At 46.4% G+C, this 12327-nt stretch overlaps 1 protein-coding gene across 4 annotated transcripts in view; it reads right to left on the reverse strand.

The window, feature by feature from the left end:
- The window catches only part of PARD3B (par-3 family cell polarity regulator beta), a gene marked incomplete at its 3' end in the record, with an annotated part of 1052967 nt that extends 1041586 nt beyond the window's left edge, over positions 1 to 11381 (reverse strand). For all 4 annotated transcript variants that reach the window (XM_079710158.1, XM_079710159.1, XM_079710156.1 and 1 more), the window contains exon 1: positions 11227 to 11381. In XM_079710158.1, coding sequence (XP_079566284.1) covers positions 11227 to 11346 — 120 coding nt within the window. In that variant the 5' untranslated portion in view covers positions 11347 to 11381. The remainder of the gene's footprint in view (positions 1 to 11226) is intronic.
- Positions 11382 to 12327: the final 946 nt, after the last annotated feature.

A 12327-nucleotide genomic window follows, 5' to 3' on the forward strand; every position in this document is an offset into this window, starting at 1 on the left:
CCCAGAAGAAGCTGGAAGGGGCAAGGAAGGCTCCTCTCTGGAGGCTTCAAAGGGGGCATGAGCCTGCCAACACATTGATTTTGAACCTCTAGGCTCCAAAGCTGTGAAAAAAAATTGGTTGTTTTAAGCCACCCAGTGGAAAAAAAGTTGGTTGTTTTAAGCCACCCGGTTTGGCCACCCAGCTTGTGGTACTTTGCCACTGCGGTCCTAGGAAACAAATACAGCAACAGAAGGCCTCACTGTCCATTGTCACAGTCCCACGTAGCCCTCCCTGCTCACCCACAGACAAAAGTGAAAGAAAAGGCAGAAAGATCTGAAATGCAAATTTAGTAGCAGCAACCAAAAAAAAAGTTTTGGTTTTTTTTTTACTAGAGATTTCTGAAGTGCAGTTTTGTTTTTTTAAGGTTCTGGGAAAATGTCTCTGATCAAACACTGCTGTCAAAACTCAAACCCACTGAATCTCTATAAACGTGCCTATAAATACAGACAAGGATTATTTATCCATCTTGCATTTCCTCAACTCTTTGCTACAAAAGTAAGTAATCCAGAACCTAATATTTAAAGTTACCAATACTATGACTATGCCATGATGAAAGAAATATGGGGGGGCAAGTGAAACTCTTTCAATTTCTCCAAGATTTTATCAAGCCACCTGAACTTCTGGGCCAAGGTGACTCTGAGCTCACGTGCCGGCCATTCACAAGTGTCAAGATCTTATAAATCTTATCTGTATGAGATACTTGGCATTAAAGCCCATAGACTGTAATTTAAACCCTTGTAACACATACCTGATGTTAGGAATTTATCTTCAGCCTCACACTTTACCTCAACCCAGAAAAACAATGGGACCCTGTGGAGATTTCTAGAGTCATCTGACTTGATGATCCATCCAGGATTCCCTAAACATCAGGTAGCCCCAGTGGTTTTCTAACTATGGTCCCTAACCCATTAGTGGGCAGTGAAATCAATTCAGTATGTCCCAACTACATTTTTTAAAAAATAAAACAATAGAATAAAAAATAAGAGGGCATCATTTATAATAAGGGTAAGCATCCTCCTGAAACTTATTTCATTTGAATACATGTGCTGTGGGTACTGTGGGTCATAAGGGAAAAACTATTACATCCTTTATCAGTCCATGTCCTGGCAGGAAACAGATGGTTCGCTCAAATTAGGCACTTAGACGTTTAATAAAGAAACTATTTATAAAGGTTTGCCCAGGGTTAAGGGAAAACATTAAGGGATAGCACTCCGAAGTACTGAGGCCTTGCCATTACCTGGTACCCAAGGGGCCAGGGAAAGGAGTGGATGCAATACAGTGGAGAGAGGCATGCAGGGCGGGCTGCCTGATGGGAGCTGTGTCCTTTGGTAAAGGGAAGCCGCCAACCCACAATGACCTGGCAAGAAGGGAGCTGCCTCGCGCTGGGACCTCTCCCATGGCTGACCCCAACTAGACACCAGATAGCAAGAGAGTTTACACTGCTCAGCCTCCCAGGTCACAGGCGTGGGTCTGGAGGGGCAAACAGAGGGCTTTCAGCCACTGTGACTTCATCACAGAAGTCTGGAAGCCACCAATATAGTTCACACTGTCATCAACTCAGTCTGACCGCTTTTATTTCTGGACGCCACATTTTTTCCACATCTGCCCTCAATCCCAATCTTGAATCAAGGCTCTAATCCAATGTCAAAACGCTGATGCAAAAGACTGGCACTTTTATGAACTCATGATTTATGATCTCAGCTGGGCCCTCAAACACTCCCTGGCAAGCCTCTCGTCCACGCTCAGCCTCCCACCTCTCCTACCCCCACCTACGGGGCTCCTGGAGGGCACAGGCCGTGTCCCACTGGTCTCCGGATTCCCAGGCCGCAACGCCTGGAATGCAGGTGGAGCCACCGAAGTGTCCATTAATGGTGAACAGGGAAGCCTCAGGCAGCCCCCTCTCCCTCATCCCCACCCATACTTCCCTTGCCACAGAAGGTCAGCTCCCATGTCTCATTTCTTTGCCCCTGCAGTTTCCAAGCCCATTTCCTCCTCTGCTTCAATATGTCTAACCTCCATCCACTTCCACAGCCAGGGCGTGGACCAGTTCTCCGCCTCCAGTCCCAGCTCCCTGTGTCTCCATCCTCCAGGATAATCGACAGAGAAAAGGAAACCAACACTATCACCGCCCCACCCGGAGCGCCTCACTGGGTCCTCATGCTCTTTAGGCAGTCGTAGCGACGGCCTCCTGGCCTGGACCCGGCCTCCCCGTTACAGCCTCCTTCCTCCCCTCCCCTCCCACAGTCAGCCTGAGGAAACTTTCCATAATGCCATTCTCTTCCCACACCCCCCCGAAAACCTGGTGCACTTTCAGTCAGAGGCAGACTGCTTCTCTCTCCCCCACCGTCTCTCCAGTACCCTCCCCACCCTTACTGTCCTGCAGATGTCCATTCCCTGCCCAGGTATAACTCCCAGTGAAACCAGCATGACTTCCCCATCTCTCCCTGCTCCAAAGTCAAAGTCAACCACTCCCTCTGTCCACCACCCCAGGGCCCCTCTACCACACTGTGTTGCTTATTTACATTCTTTTCTCTGCCCTTTTAGTCTGTGAGCCTGATGGAGCAGGAACTATGCCTTATTTTATGCTATATCTCCAGCACAAAACACAATGCTTGACCCAATGTCACTCTGTAAAATCTTCTCTGAAGTGACTGAAGTGACATTTGGATTGTTAAAAGCAACCGTAGCAAAGCATCCACTACTGGGGGCTCTAAGGCCTCGCTGAATACGTGACATACTTTTTCAAGTAAGAGGTTGCAGTCATTACCCATCATTCTTAAGTCAGGTACCCCACTCTCTCCACATCCCTTCCCCAAAATAGGCCACCTATCTATAAATAGGGAGGAGTACAACTTATGTCTAGACATCCCTTGTCAGAAGCCCATATTTGCTTAGAGGTTACTCTTTCTAGGGTTCATTCTGTAAATAAAGAACAGTACCAAGACTTGCTCTAAATCTCCCTAAAATGGTTTCAGAAGTCTATTATCAGAGCTCCCCACATACCCTTAACTTCTGCCTCAAATGAAGCAATAGAATGGGTCTGATCACTTCCCCTGCCAGTGTGGTTCTCTGGTCTTGATGAGAGGGGCTTAGCCAAAGAGTTGCAGACATCTCTTCTGTTATCTGCCTCCATCACCAAGTGATGCCCCACCAGCTCCTCCTCCAGGGCCCAGGACCACCTGATGAGTTTAAGAGCCTCACCTGAGGCAGAGGACAGGCACAGGACGGGGCGTATTTACCTGGATGATACTTGTCACTGCATCTGATAGAGACTAAATTGAGAGTGAAACCTTTTTAAACATCCTGTCCTCTTGGTATCCCACAATTCCATCTCATTGCAACCCAAAGAGCGAGAGTCCAGCAATCAAAAGAACAGTGGGGCCCCGAGATGGGAGGCAGACCTCATTCAGCAGCCCCAAGATGCAGACACAGTGTCTTTCAGAAATAACGGAGCCGGGCTTCCCTGGTGGCGCAGTGGTTGAGAGTCCGCCTGCCGATGCAGGGGACACAGGTTCATGCCCCAGTCCGGGAAGATCCCACATGCCGCGGAGCGGCTGGGCCCGTGAGCCATGGCCTCTGAGCCTGCGCGTCCGGAGCCTGTGCTCCGCAACGGGAGAGGCCACGACAGTGAGAGGCCCGCGTACCGCAAAAAAAAAATACCATCCTCACTGTTACATGTCAAATAGTTTGCAGTAGAGTAGGAAGAGGATTTAGTAAACTACTGTACAGTCCAAGCAAGATATTTTGTCAACTTATGGTGACTACCTCACAGAAATGGGCTGATGCAGGAAAATGGGCACATTTGGGATGTATTCTGGACTTACTGGTGGATTGAGGATGAATGAATTTATAAGGAGAATCAAAGATGATTCTGATGTCTGGATTGCCTCTGGACAGTGATACCTTTTACTGTAACTGAAGAGCTTGGTGGGAGAACAGATTTTTATGAAGAAACAAAAAATTTTGCTTTGACCTTGTTAAGTTTGAGATATCTATTAATGTTCCAAGAGTAGATAGTAAGTAGCACCTGGGAACAGGAGCCTGGACACTAGTGGAAGAGTCAGGACTACAGATATACTCAAGTGAGTCAACCAAATGTAAAATAGCTAGCCAGTGGGAAGCAGCTGCATAGCACAGGGAGATCAGCTTGGTGCTTTGTGACCACCTAGAGAGGTGGGATAGGGAGGGTGGGAGGGAGACCTAAGAGGGAGGGGATATGGGGATATATGTATACATATAGCTGATTCACATTGTTATACAGCGGAAACTAACACAACATTGTAAAGCAATTATACTCCAATAAAGATGTTAAAAAAAAAAAATACGATGTTCCTTCACTGACAATCCAGAACTGCCAAGCACTCAGTCTCAAAAATCTACAAAGTGTCAGAATTTGAAGCTGTTATTAAAGACAATCAGTGTGGGAGATATAATGGACCACTAAACTACTGCCTACAGCACATGTGGAGGTGATGAGGTATTTGAAGATAATCAAGAGAAAAGTTGCATTTAGACTTTCTTTTTAAAACTACACCACATATAAAGATTTCAAACTTACAAAACATAGTGTTGAATACAAGGTCATTTTCATTTTTATGAAAGAAAACGATGCGAAATTTGATATAATTTAATGAGCATTTCTGGTATACATACTATATATCAGGTACTGTGCTAAAAATGGGGATAGGAAAATAAATAAGACTCATTCTTTGTTCTTGAATAGTCCACAGTAGAGTAAGGGAGACAAAATGATTGCACTATGTGGCAGAGCCCAGCTAGTCACTCTCCTATGTCCAAGTGGACTACTTTCCCAGGCCACTACATCTAGGCGGTGCACACGGCCAGTCCCACCAGTAGAATGCTGACACAAAAGTGATGTCTGCCACTTCCAGGCCAGACCCCACGCCTCCTGTGGCATCCTCCACACTCTCTTTGTTCATCAGTTAGCACAGTGCAGGGGATCTGCAGAAAATGCCCAAGCCAAAAGGAAGAGTGGGCGGCTGGTTGTATGGGTCAGAGCCCGCACCTCCCACCCAGAAAGAGAACCCTTTGCTGGGATAAACCACTGTCCTTCAGGGGCTGTCTATTAAGTTGCTAGACCCTGACCAATAGACAGTATAATGTAAGATGTAGTTTTCAAAATGAAAGCACAGCATAGGGAGCTCTAGGAACACAAGAATGTGGCCCCCAAGTGATGGTGAGGGGGAGTGGGAGGGAGGGAGGGAACTCCTAGAGAAGAGGCAACTGGAGACTCATGCCAAAAGATGAGTAGGATTTACCTGGGGTGGGGGAAAATGTGACAGAATACTATGTTGCATGTACGAATTTAAAGGGTACAAAGGAATAGAGAAGATACTGGACTGGTAAGCAAAGTGGGTTTTCACCTAAAAGCAATGTAGAGCCATTCAAATATTCCCAGCAACACTCCAGATGTGATCAGATTCGCAGCTGTAAAGTCCTCAATGGAGAACAGTTTGGAAGAGTTGGGAGCTAGGAAAGGCAGAAGGGCCAGTTACTGGTCTGCTGCAGTTCCCCATGGTAGGAATGAGAAACGCAAGGTTTGGTGCAGAAAAGAGGAAGCAGATCAGAGAGATAGCATGTGGAAGCATCAAAGGAACTTTCTGCCCAACTAGACAAGGGGTAGAATACGGAGGATGAGAGGGCATCAAGGAATGAAGGATTTCCAGGTTTCTGGATTAGATAACCAGGTGAAAGGTGGCCCCAGAAATGGAGAAACAGGCTACAGGAGAATGGGGAGAAGCAGATGTACAGAGAACAGGCTGGGCTCGAACTGTATGTGGGACATCAAGGAGGTGAAGTCCACAGGCTGGTGGATATTGAGTTCTATAGCAAGTACAAGGCTAGAGGTGTGTGCTTGAAGGTAGCTGAAGCCATGGAATGGATGAGATCTGACTGAAAGAAAGGCCAGAACCCTGAGGCGCCAGCACACAAGGAAACAGTATTGAGAGCACCTGCAAAGACACAGAAGAGAAAGACATGTTTAAAAATCCTGGAGGGGCTTCCCTGGTGACGCAGTGGTTGAGAGTCCGCCTCCCGATGCCAGGGTCACGGGTTCGTGCCCCAGTCTGGGAAGATCCCACATGCCGCGGAGCAGCTGGGCCCGTGAGCCATGGCCGCTGAGCCTGCGCGTCCGGAGCCTGTGCTCCGCAACGGGAGAGGCCACAACAGTGAGAGGCCCGTGTACCGCAAAAAAAAAAAAAAAAAATCCTGGAAAGCTCATGGGTAAAGAGAGTTTGAAAAGATGAGATATCATCAAAAATAAGGACTGAAAAGTAACCATGGGTTTTAGCTGTCAGATCTTAATAATCTTGTTGAGAGCATTTTAGATGGAGAATAACTTACACTCAGGTATTGGGAAAGGTAATAATGGAGACTAGAGCATAATTATTCCTTTTAAAGAGATGTCCTCAGCTCCAACTGATGGTTGCCATGTGGGAAAGTAAAGCCCAGTATTCTCAGAGCTTCTGATTGTTTTTTCCTTAAAAGAAGACAGAACTCTGGATTTTTCCATGAAATCTCAAAATATTTAAACATGGCAACTAAGTCAAAATATAAGACTGGGCAGAACTTAAAAAACATGTCTGTGGGTCATAGCAGGCCCCAGGAGCCCTGTGTTTGCAAACTCAGAGGCTGCTCAATGCAAGTCAAGTAAAAGAACCAAAACCAAGATAGAAATATGTGCCTTGTTGATGGTGAGTCAGTCCTATCCACATGCTGCAAAGAGTATCTAGTCCACACATTGAGAGAGGAGAGAACTGAATAGGAAATAAAGCACTCTAGTCAGTCAGTGCCCAATAAACTGAAAAGCATTTTGGGAATCCAGTGTGGTATACATCTAGCTTATGTGTACAGGAAACTTAAAATCTGGAAACGAGACATCAAAAGCTGAAAAATTCAGGAATTCAAGAATTCTAATTTATTCCTCCAGGCTAGTCCCATACGATATCATACCAGATTCTTGTTACTGCAGATTCTTAGATTGATCTCACAATTAATCAATACAGATAATTGCTCTTAATTCAGATCCACGAAGCTGATCTCAACTTGTAAAACAAACAAATTATTCCAAATATCTGAATACAGAAGAGATTCATTTTGAAAGTCAATCAGATGTTTCTTTACTTAAAAAAAAAAAAAAAACTATCCTCATACATACAGATCCACAAATCTTCTTAAAAATTCCATCATACCCACTACCCCATGAACCCAACGTTCATATTATCTCATTCAACTCCTGAACTCACACACACACTATACACTCATTTACAGTTTTGTTACTAAACAAATCTTTCCCTTATTTACTTACATATAAAATGAATGTTCAATTTAATAAGTTATTTGAGCACCTGCTGTGAGAATTCATTCAGCGTAGGAGTGGAAAGACAGTTGCTAATAACAGGTTGGTCCGTAGGTGTCTAAGACATAGTATCTGCCATCAGATGAGTTTAAAAATCAAATTAGTTCAGTGATGCCAAAAGATTAGTGGTAGTAGATTAGTGGCTCTCAATCCTGGCTGGGCATTTGTATCATCTAGACTTTTTAAAAAAAAAAAAATACCTATGCCCAGGCTCCACTCCAAACCCACTGAATGAGGATCTTGGAGAAAGGAACTCAGGCATTTGTATTATTTAAAATGTTAAATGTTAAAATTAGAGGTAACTAATGATCAGCAAGGGTTGAGAGCCCTGCAGGATATGGCTCAATTACCCATTCACCTGTGACATGTACTTTTGATGATTAATTAACTAATTATTCAATGATCCCCACCTTGACTACTTAAGACAATCTCCTCTCCCCTAACTACTTAACTGAACTGGATTTAGAGCCTTGGACAATGACAAACTACCAGGATCCAAAGACAAGCAACCCCATAATTCTTGCCCCTTGGTCAAGTCACCTCACCAGTAGAGTTCATCAAATGTCAGGGAGGGGGAAGCCACAGGAACCTCAAAGTCCCAGATTTCAGAATATAATTAAAGCCTTCCCCAAAGCTCCCTCCGTCTCTTCAGTATCTTACCTGCTGCTGGCCTTATCTGATGCTGATTCAGCTGGCTCCCCACATTCCACAAATACCAGTTTCCTTTGTTTCTTCTCAGTTGGAGGTGGCTACTTCTCTGCTGCTGCCCACAAAATCCAGAATGGCTTCCTTGGGCTTCACTTACCTTTCAAAGTGTACAAACCTCAACTCTATCCTCAATCTTGACATCTGCCTTTCTCCCGTCTAAATTATTCAGGGCCCCGGAAGAAACGGGCTTAATTTACATTCATGTTCCAGCTAAACTTGTTTCTTTACCTCTTTACCTCTCTACCTGTATATCTCAGAGATCTTACCCAATTTTTCAATTTGTAATCAGACTGAGGAAGATCCTACATACTTGACGCAAATCCTGCAATACTTGTCACAGAAATTAGACTTCTCCCTATAACATAGAGACCTATACTGTAAAAGATAAAATCAAGAGGAGTTTGTGGATGTCCCATCCCTTTGCAAGAAACACAACTGCTATCATTAGGTTGATAGGTTACTGCAGCAGTTTGTAGGTGGAATTGTCTTTTTAAAACAAACTCTAAAAAAATAAATAAGATAGATAAATTACACTGCATAATGACCTACTAGCCTGTGTATTCATGACTGAGAGTAAGGACCTGGAGACACAGTTTCTGGGTTCAAATCCCAATTCTACCATGCACTAGTCATATTTCTGTGTTTCTATTTCCCCCATCTGTAAAATGGGGATATTAGTACCTAGCTCATGGAGTCGGTCATTTAATATATGTAAGGCACCTAGAACAGTGCCTGTACCAAGTAAGCACAATTCATGTTTGTTGTTGTGTTATTACTACTGAGTAAGGGCTTAAAACCTTGCTGTCCAGGGAAACAAGCCTTTTAAATCTTTCACCTATTTAAAGACATTGAATTTATGCCAAACTGTTTTCCAAATTGAATTTTGACATTTCTGGTCTTTTCCCATCATTTTCTAAATGCAATGGATAAAAGCATGGAATTTATCAGAGTATTTCTTGACATTTTAGTTCCATTAGGAATACCATTTAATATTAGTTAAGCCTTGTTATGATTACAATGCTATTTAAAATGAAACTATGAGAGAGGAATATTTTGGGAAGGAAAACTATCACTTGCCAGTTATTAAATTGAGATTTTAAAAGCCGAAGAAGGGAGGGAGAATTTTTAAGTTGCAGGTGGCCTTTAAATGTCACATTCACTAATATATAAATGTAAACATAGAAAAATGTAATGTCTGGTAATAACAGTAAACTGATCAATACAATTATATTATGGGATATGTGATATTATAGATTATGCTTTCAGTCCAGAATATCAATAGCTTTTTAACGCCTTTTAAGATCAAATTACAGTGCCTTAAATATCATACAGTTAGTTCCCCATGTGTTATTTATAAGCTTATAGCTTACTTCTATTACTTGGACAGCTCCAAGTATTAAACTTCTAAATATTTAGAGATAAATTATTTTTAATAATAATTTAAAATAAAAATAAGTTTATCATCTCAATAAAGCAATTCTTCAATGAGATCTACTTTAATAATTTGCCTAGAATAACACTGTTAGGTTTAACCTTAGCTTACTTTCAGAAGTTAGGGAAATAGGATTTCAAGGACAACCGGTTACTTGCATAAATCTCAGTTTTCAACTGAATTACACAACATAATCAGCACACTACTGTAACAATGGAAGAAAAACCATTGGGTAAATACTCATATAGTTATACAGGCCACTTTGATTATTTTCTCTCTCTGCCTCAATTCCATTAGTAAAGAGTCCAGCTTTTGAGATTATATTTTAGATATTAACAGATCATTCACTATGCTCTTCTCCAACTCTTGGCTGTTCAAGGCAACATACACATGTATTTATCCAGGGTGGAATTTTTTCCTACATAATAATTCTTAGTGGAGGCACAGAGGTGCAAGACATTTTCTTAAAGGTCTCAAGTATATATTTAGAAGAAACACAATTACTTTTATGCCTTGCATAACCTAAAAGACATTAAAAGAAATTACATCTTTCCATTCTCGAAATTGGCCAACACACTATTTCGACAGTTCTCACAGCACGAGAACAAATATTAAGAGAACCATTGGCCTCTAAAGCAAGTGTTTATGACTTGCCCTGTCTGAGGAGGATTTGGGGCAAACAAGGTATCCCATCTGAGGATTCAAAAAAATAAAAAGATGCTCTTGGATGCCTTCATTTAAAATTTCCATTAAAGAAGAAACAGAGGCCCAGCATGTTACCCAAAACTACAATATGAGTTCCAGAGGCCAGCTACGTCTTCTGAACATTTAAGCGTGCATTGCACACTTAAAAACACTCTTCCAGAGTTCCACTTAACTTTCACTTGCTCCTGACTCCAGGGACAGAGCTGGGGACACTCTTTGTCATCATTTCAATAGTCACCCTGGACCTGACACAGCCCACACACTTAGTAAATGTTGATAGACTGTGGGGTGTTAAAGTAAAAATAGCAAAGTGCAGACTGGTTGGTGTAAGCACACAGCATCCTTCCACCTGAGCTCCTGCCTTAGTCATTGAGGGAAGCCAGCTCACGGGGCTGAAATTCCAAGGGCTCCATCAGTTATAACTTCCGAGTATCTGATACTTGAACCAATCAACTTTCTAACCCAAGGAGTAGACGTAGGGCGGGCCTTAGCAGGTCAAAAAGCACACCTGAGGTGAGCAGCACCTTCAAGCGTTCCCTTGAGATCTGTTTGCTCAAACAACTTCTAAAGCAGTGCTTGTCAAACTTCAGTGGCCAGTGCAATCACCTGGGAGCTTGTTGAAAAGCAGACTCTGAGGCCGTGGGCTTGGACTGCGTCACCAGACGGTGCCTTTCTAAAGAGCCCCCGAGTGATTCTGATGCTGAGGTACCCGCGCCACCCTTGGACAAGCAAGGCCCACAAACGCCCATAAACGCCCAGGTCAGTTATATTAGCAACATGCAGAAGTTGCGGCCACAGGTCCTGACAAATCAGATCGCCCAGGTGCTCTGCATGCCCCGAGCGTCGCCACCCTGTCCTCGGGGCACCTGGCAGGTGCCGAGGCCGCGGAGCGCTCCCGGGGAGCCCGCCCGCAGCCGCGCCCCCTCCTCCGCCCCTCCCGCGCTCTCCCCGCGCCGCGCCCACCTTCTCCCGGGTCTTCAGGTACCGCTGCAGCGCCTGCTGCGTGAGCTCCCGGACGCGCAGCTGGCCCTCCTTGCAGGGCACCACGATGCCGGTCCTGCCGAAGCACACGGTCACTTTCATCCTGGCCCCCGGCGACCACGCCGGGCCGGGCCGGGCCGAACAGGTGTCTGGGCCGGCGGGCGCGGCCCCACTCTCGGGGGCCGCCGGGCGCGGGCGGGCACAGAGACCCCGGGGCGCCTCTCCCCGGCGCCCCTCAGGGCCGGGGGCTTGCAGCAGAGCCCCTTCGCCCCGGGCAGGCGGCCGCCGGCGGGCGGGAATCGGAGGAGAGGCGGCAGCGAGGAGGGCTACCTCCCAGGTGGCGGGGGGCCGGGGACGCCGCGGTCCAGGGGCCCGGCTGCTCCTCCCGCTCCTGCTCCGGCGCGGGCCCGGCCCAGGCGGCTGCTCCCCGCCCGCCAAAGCGAAACTGCCGGCCCGGCCCTGGCCCTGGCCCTGTCGGCGGCGGCGGCGGCGGCGGCGGCGGCGGCGGCGGGGCCGGCCCCAGGCCCCGGGCTGGAGTGGGCGGCGGCGGCGGCTCGCGGGGCCGGAGTTGGGAGGAAACTTTTGCGCCGGATCCCAACTCCTCCGCGGCGCGCCTCGCTCTGGGCTCCCGCGGCCCCAGGGCCGGCCTGGGCCCGGCTCTTAAAGGGGCCGCGGCGCTCCCTGGGCCGCGCAGTGCACTCGGCGGTTCGGGGCGGGGGCCGTGCGGGGCGGTAACCGGAGCCCGGAGACTTCGTCCCCTCCCTCGGTCTCTCCCTGGCTCTGTCCCTCCCGCACACACATGGAGCTCTAGGGAATTGTAACGGGACCTCAGAGCACCTCACCGGGGGATTGAAACCGGATCTCATAAAGCACACTCTAGGGAATAGCTGGGAGACAGCAGAGCTACACCCTTAAAACGAGGGGATTGGAGTAAGATTCTTGGAGAGCCCGGGAGCAGGTGCTTCTCGCCACGCCCACCAGAAACACCCCGAGGCGTGAAGGCTCACAGGTGCTGAGCTGCTAGGGTGGCCAAAGGGCCTGTTTGGAACTTAGTCTGAAGCACAGCGTCGCATCTGCCCTCTG

The sequence above is a fragment of the Hyperoodon ampullatus genome (genome assembly GCF_949752795.1).
Source record: "Hyperoodon ampullatus genome assembly, chromosome: 8".
Classification (NCBI taxonomy): Eukaryota; Metazoa; Chordata; class Mammalia; order Artiodactyla; family Ziphiidae; genus Hyperoodon; species Hyperoodon ampullatus.